Raw genomic sequence first — 7,536 nt, 5'->3', positions numbered from 1 at the left:
TGAGACAGGGTCTCACTATGTACTTGAGACTGACCTGGAACTCACTATGTAGCTCAGGCTGGTCTCGAACTCACAGTGATCCTCCTGCCTCAGCCCCCCGAGTGCTGGGATTACAGGCGTGTGCCACCACGCCTGGCCATATTTCTTTGTCTTTGAAACACATTTAATGCAAAATATCAAACGTACACCAGAGTAAAAAGTAACATTCTATGTACTCAGTCACCCAATTTTAACAATTATGAACATTAAAAAAAGTGCTATTTGTTGATGAAAGAAGGTTCTTTACATTTGGTTGTGTATGGTATTCTTTTCTGTAAATTTTAGGTGTGTTAGAACTAGAGGCTTAACTAGATTCAGGTTCTTTTTTTGCTTTTCTTTTTTGTTTTTAGCTATTTTGAGACAGAGTCTTATAGTTGAGACTGGACTTACTGTGTAGCCCAGGCTGGCCTTAAAATCGGCAATGCTGCTGCCTCAGCCACTGTAATCAGAGCTGGGATTACAGGTATGTGCCACCACGCCTGGCAAGGTTCAGTTATGTCTCGGTACGTGTACCTCACAGGTGACGGCGTGTGTTTTCTGTGCGTTTTATTGGAGGACGTAGATCGGAGTATCTGACTGTCAGTGATGTTAGGGTTGATGAATCCCTGCAGGTAGTGCTCAGGTGTGTCGTTACATAAGTTTTCTCAGTGACCTTACACTTGGTGGTTCTGGCAGACATTCCACGTGTATTTTATAATCAGAATTACAACTGGTGTGTAACTGGTTATTTTCATGCCTCCCACATTGTTTCTTTGTCAGTAATAATAACTCACATCATCATACTAACAGATGAAGGAATTCCACTTAATGATTCAGAATTGATTACTGAGCTTGCTTCGGTTCCAAGTAATTTGACATTTAGGGTGAATTTGATTTAAATAGAATTTGTCTGCTCTTTAGCTCATCAAGTGCTCCCCTGCCCAGTACCAGGGATTGAGCTCAGGACCTTGCACTTGCCAGGCAAGTGTGGCACCACTGAGTTACATCCTGGCCCTTTTGGTTCTTTCTCTAAAAATTTAGACATTTATAACATTATAGTGTTCACTTAACCAGTGCAGTAGAATGTGCAGTAGCAGTAGGTAAAGGGTGCGTACTTCACTTCAGAGTGCTGCCCTGCATGGCACTGCGGTGGTGAACTGAGGAGGACCCTCAAGGTGGTGGCGCAGTTACCTCTGTTGGTATCTGAGGGGTCTGAAGAGTACTGTGGTCCTTTTTTTTCCTAAGGCTGAGCACTAAATATGTGAGTGTTCACTTCTCTTTTTTATTCTGTATAGTTCACATGCTATATTTTATAAAGAATAAATGGCCTCATTTACTATTGACTTAAAATATTTCTCAAATGATTAGATCTTAAACATGAAACTTTTATTTCTACAAGAGCATTATAGAATACCTAGGTTACAAAATTGTTCATAACAGGGCAAAAAAAGAAAGGTCCCTGGATATGTTATTGAAGGCAGCGTATGTTTCTGAGGCGTGAAGGGTTCTGTGCCCGAACGGAGCAGTGTGGTTTGGATCACGTGTGCAGCTCCCGCTCGGGCTTTAGATCAATTTACTTTGGTGCTTTCTGTGGCATTTTGTGCGCTGGACTCAAGGTCCTTGAGCAGTGACAACCTGTATGTGTGTATTTGTATCAAGTAAGTTGAAGAATCTCTGGGTCGATGCAGGGTGTGGAGGCGGCATCTGGTGGCTGTTGTAGAAATGCTGTCTGGGCTTTCTGGATCAGGCTGCTTGCTGGGGACACCAGTGGGACCCTGACTGCTGCAGGAGGAGACAGACATTTTTGCACATGGCCATGGAGGCTCTCTAGGATCTTCTGCTTGTCAGCTTGTAGCTAACCAGGGAACCAGCTTATCTGGAGTCATTTTGCATATTTGTTCAAAGATAGTAAATTTCGTATTGAATAGTTGGTTTAAAAGAATGTGCTGCTGTTAAGCCTTTATTTATTTAAGAGTAGGAAAAATTATTGAGAGAAAGATAGCTTCTGTCTAAAACAGACAAAGGAGACCAGAAAGTGGGTTCTGTTAAGCCTTTTTTTTTTTGGTACTGGGGATCAAACCTCAGGCCCTTGCATTTGCAAGGCAGGTGGTTGAACCACTGAGCCAAATCCCTGGCCCTCTCTCTGTTAAGTTAAAAGATGTAAGGGTGTAAAAATTTCACATCAAATTATTTTCTGTTAGTCTACTACTGTGATCCCTCAGACTATTTAAAATTCCTGTAAAGGGTGAAGGGGGCGGTGAAGGTTGGGCAGGGGAATGGGGAGAAAATAAAAACCAAGATACATCATGTGAGGGTACAAGCTCCCAATGATGAGTGTAGCTATTGTTTACCTTAAATGTAACAATAAACTCAGAGGGAAAAAAAATTAAAGTAAAATTTAAAATTCCTGTTAGGGCCAGGGATTCAGCTTAGTGGTTCTGCTGCCTGCCTCCCAAGCGCGAGAACCCAAGTTTGATCCCCGGTACCCCCCCAAAAATTCCTGTAGTTGTTTTAGAAATTACCTTATAATTATGGAAAAATGTGGCTTTCATTGTATGTTAGATGTGACATATTTGCCAAATAAGTAGTTGTATTTATTGCACAGTTTGATAGGTGAAATAATTTAAAAGATTTAAATACAGTAATTAAGAGAAGGAATCTCTTCCTTCCCCTTGTTGAAAAGCTCTTTCCCTCCCTCACTTCTGTTAGGTAACGGAAATCCAGGACTGGAGCGCATCGAGCCCGCACAGTGCGGCGTATGTTCTCTGGGATAATGGAGCTAAGAATCTTTACCGAGTGGGCTTTGAAGGCATGGTGAGTAGTGAGGACTGCACAGATGATGGAGGTGGGTAGGTGAGGGACGGGAAATACCAGCCTGTTCGTGTTCTTTTCTTTTCTCCTCTCTGTCTCTCAGAATACAGCCATCTGAATCATGAATATACACATTCACAGGGAAATCGGTGAAGTGAGAATTCAGTAAACTTTCAAGACCTTTGTGTTTTTACTATATTTGTGTAAACCATTTAGTAGTAAATACGATACAGTACGGTGGGACACACTTGTAATACAGCACTGTGGGAAGCTGAGGCAGGAGGATTACCAAGTTGGAGCCCAGCATTGGCATAACTTAATGAGAAACTTCTCTCAAAATAAAAAATAAAAAAGGGCTGAGGTTTTAGCATGGTGTGAAGACCCTGGGTTCAGTCCCCAGTATTGCATGAAAAGAAAAAAATAATGATTTTTACTCTTCAGTAAACCTTTGGATACCCTGTTGTATCTTAAGTTTGTAGAGCTAATCCTTTAGGTTAAGTCTACAGGATTTATTTCCTAAAATCTTTCAAAAACATTTAGAATCGTCTGCAAGTCCAGTCCTTGACTGGGTATAATAAAGTTTTGTGGTGTATTGTTATTCTCTGTTCTTGTAGTTAAACTTATTTTAAGGAGATTTTTTTCCTATTTTTTTGAAATGTAGATTTGATAAAGAATGATCGACCCAGGAATACCTAAAATTACTTAAGGTTTAGGAGAATAATGGAGGCGTATTCAGTGAATTGTTCTCAGTGTCTGCATTTCATGGACTGTTGTTCCAAAATTGACCATGCTGTTTAATCTGTATCATAATTCATGTGAACAGCAAAGCCTTTTTTTTGTTGCAATCTTTTATATATTCCCCATTCAAAAAAATTAAATTTCATTTATTTTTCAAGGGTCTTGTATCTCACTAGGAAAGAAAAATCAGTTACTGTCTCCTTAATATGTTCCCTTTATATAGAAAAGGCATCCATGAGAATTTTAGTAAGTAATTTGCTAAGTTTTATCTTTGGATTTAGCACCAGTCATCACTTCTTCATTATCATCTTACGCCTCTGCTGGTTTTTAAATTGTGAATTTTTTGTGGGGTTCTGAGTATTTGCTTCAAACAAAGGCTTATGCACTGTATGTTCCTACTGGTTTGTGTACGTAGATTGGTGTCTGGGTAGAATTCTCTGATAGGTGGTCATGCCATTATTTAATGACATTTCTGTTGGTGAGTAACCCTCTTCACCAGCAGTATGTCAGCAAGCACCCTTGTATGTTTCTTTGTCCATGATGGCGTGTATTTATTTAGGGTCAATTCCTAAAAGAATTGCTGGGGTAAGGCATCTTTTTAGAACAATTTGACACATATCTCTGGCCAGGAATGACTGGCACTCTATGTTCAGCTGGCAAAAGAGGCTGTACAGAGTTGCCTCCTGTGTGTATGAAGAACTCCTTTCCTTAATGGAGTAAGATACACTGATCACCTGTTAAGGGTACCAGTATTAGACATTTAGTGTACATTGAAATTTTCTTCTGAATTTCTACAGTAATCCACCTCCAAGTTACTCTTCTAAGTCCACATTTTGGTGCCTTCCTATTGCACTTGAATAATAGCATTTTCTTATAAAAGATAATGGGAGCAGGTTGGAAATTTAGCTCAGTGACGCCTCACCTGCCGCGCAAGCACAAGGTCCTAAGTTCGATCCCCAGTACCCAAAAAACGGTAACAGGAGGAACTTGAGCTAACCACAATACAGTGAAGCAGGGACTAAGTCGAAGCACAGAAAATTAAGCAAGGGTTCATGAGACTGGATTTGGTTGTATCCTTATTTACTTAGTCCTTGCTGCTCAGTTCTGGACAGTTTACTATTTATCTTCACTTTCTTATTTATAAAATAAGTTAAAAATTACTCTGTATATTTCATAACATATTGGAAAGTTTAGACAAGATTTTTTGGTAAAAGTCTTTCAGGATAAATGTGTTATGCATATTTTATTTTTATTTTTTAAATCATTTTTTGGTTTTTTTGAGACAGGGTCTCACTATGTAGTTGAAACTGACCTGGAACTTACTGTGTAGCCCAGGCTGGTCTTGAATTTACAGTGATCCTCCTGCCTCAGCCTCCCGAGTGCTGTTATGCACATTTTAAATACTTGTTATCGTTCTTTTATTGGCATGTGATTTTTAAAATATGTTAAAGATTCTATTATAATTCAGATTTTGAGCTTTAAAATTAGGAAGCCAAAAGTAAATAAAGTATGACCTAGCTGGGCATGGTGGCACATACCTGTAATCATAGGACTTGGGAGGCCAAGGCAGGAAGATCTTGAGATTGAGGCCAGCTGGGACTACATAGTGAGACTGTCTCAAAAGAAGAAAAATCTGTCTGAAGATCAGGTTTATAGCTTTTGAAAGCATCATTTAGTGTAATTGTTAACTCAGAGGTATTCTTCTGTTCTGGCTATGTTCTGAATAAATTTTTTTGCCTATTTCAGGTATTGTTGTTCTCATGCGTGATTTTTCTGGTTTCTTTTCTTCTTAGTCTGATCTGAAGTGTGTCCAGGATGCCAAAGGAGGTTCTTTCTACAGAGATCATTGTCCGGTGCTAGGTGAGTTAGCAGATTAGAGAAAATTTCTTAATAATTGAATTGATGGTTTCAGTAAAATGTTTTTGTTTTGGCAGCAGGGATCGAACTCAGGCCCTTGGGCTTGCGAGGCAGTTGCCAGAACCACTGAGCTAAATCCCTGACTCAGTAAAATGTTCATGTTAGATTTAGAAAAGTTAGTCACCATTAGGCTGGGTGTGGTGCTGCATGTCTGTAATCCCAGCACTTTGGAGGCTGAGGCAGGAGGAGCATCAGGAGTTCAAGGCCAGCTTCAGGTACATTGTGAGTTCAAGGCCAGCCTGAACTGTACAGTGAAGCCCTCTCTCAAAAAAAAAAAATTTTAGTTACCATTAAGGTCATTTAGAAAGATAGTTTCTTGGTTTTAAAGTGTTTTTTAAAAAATTATTAGACTCGGAGTTATGTCTTGAAGTGGTATGCCATTTATTTCATAATACATATTGGAAACATCTTTTAGCCATAAACATCAATGAAAAATTTTACATTAGATTATATCATTGTTATATCTCATGCACTATTTAAAATGGGATTTGAAAATTTAGTGCTTAGGAATTCCTTAGAATTTTTGTAAGATTGACGTCTTAATAAAAGAACAGCTCCAAGATTAAGGATAATAAGCAAGATTAATATAATAAATAAAATTCCATGTATCATTAAATTTTTTGTTTTTTCCGATATTGGGGATTGATACTCAGGGTCTTCACACTGAGCCCCTTCTTTAGTCTTTTTTATTTATTTTTTAAATTATGAAACAAGGTCTTAAATAAATTGTGCTTATGTGTGTCCTGAACGTGTGATCCTTCGTGTCTGCCTCCCAAAATGCTGAGATTAAAGGAATGTTCCACCTGCTTCATGTGTTATTAAAATTTAAAAGAAAGAACAAGAAAATCAAAACTTCTTTCGTTTTATAGATTGCTTATTTTTACCAAATGAACATTTACCCCTGTCTTCTGATTTTTTGGTATCTAAATGCTTTTTTATCATATGAATTTTATTTTCCACTCTGTACATCTTTTGACTTGCCTTTTTGTTAAAAAGTGCTGTGTCTTTGACACATACTTTAATTTTTTTTTTAATAAAAAGACAATGTTGGAAAAATACCAGTGTGTTTGATGTACTCATGTTGTTTTCTTAGATTTAGAAACTTTCTTGATTTGTATTTTGCCTTCTTAAAAAAAATGTGGAATCAGCTTACACATTTTGGATCCCTTAGCATAGGGTTTTATGATTATGAATCTTTTATCCTAGAACTAGCTGTTTAAAATAATCTAGGGAATGGGCTTTGAAATAGTGAAAAATGCTCTTTAGGCAAAAATCACAAAATCTACTTATTGAAAAATGTACCATGGACTGAAACCTCTGGAACCATGAACAAAAATAAAGTTTTCCTGCTTAAAAACGAAGCAAAGCAAAGCATACTAACATCTTCAGAGAAAAAGAAACCCAGGGCTTGCTTTTCTATCTGTAATTAGTTGTAGCTCTGGTGCAGTGATAGATCATCTAGGCAGAAAAGTATGTTTGTCATCCAGAATTTTGTGTTCCGAGATAGGGTTGAGTAGTCTTTTATAGGCTACCCCTGCTTGCTTGTTATTATGAATCAGCACATTACCAGCCTTTTGGTTGTCTTGTTTGTTCCTTGTCATGCTGGGAATTAAACCAGGGCCTCCTAGTGCTCTGCTGCTGAGAGATATCTCCAGCCCGTGTTATTAAAAATTTTGAGTCTGATGTTTGTTTTCTGATTTTTAAAATCTCTCAGTTCCACAATCTCATACTTAATAGTGAATTCTTAAAACATTTTAAGATTAGTTGGCACCTGAAACTGAAATATCTAACATTTTTGTTTAAGAGTAATGGGCTGGGGATGTAGGTCAGTGGCACTGTGACTGCCTGGCAAGCACAAGGTCCTGAGTTCAATCCCTGGTGGTTGTGTTTGGAAGGTTGGTGTTTAAAAGTAGTACATTTGCAGGTGAGGCAGGTGGCAGAACCACTGAGCCAAATCCCTAGCCCTACATTTGCAGGTGAAAATTGGTTCATGGGTACAAAATTACAGTTAAATAGGAATAAGTTCTGTCTTTTTTTTTTTTTTTTTTTTTT

General features: G+C 38.1%; 1 protein-coding gene across 1 annotated transcript in view; it reads left to right on the top strand.

Moving 5' to 3' along the window:
• Mib1 (mindbomb E3 ubiquitin protein ligase 1) overlaps positions 1-7,536 on the top strand; it is a gene marked incomplete at its 5' end in the record, with an annotated part of 108,608 nt that overhangs the window by 37,037 nt on the left and 64,035 nt on the right. Inside the window, 2 exons of the mRNA XM_010638707.2 lie at positions 2,728-2,832; positions 5,361-5,427. Coding sequence (XP_010637009.2) covers positions 2,728-2,832; positions 5,361-5,427 — 172 coding nt within the window. The remainder of the gene's footprint in view (positions 1-2,727; positions 2,833-5,360; positions 5,428-7,536) is intronic.

This window comes from Fukomys damarensis, unplaced genomic scaffold, assembly GCF_012274545.1.
Source record: "Fukomys damarensis isolate Sample0158 unplaced genomic scaffold, DMR_v1.0_HiC HiC_scaffold_30, whole genome shotgun sequence".
Taxonomy (NCBI): Eukaryota; Metazoa; Chordata; class Mammalia; order Rodentia; family Bathyergidae; genus Fukomys; species Fukomys damarensis.
The sequence above is the reverse complement of the archived record's forward strand: the minus strand, read 5'-3'. Positions and strand labels throughout refer to the sequence as shown.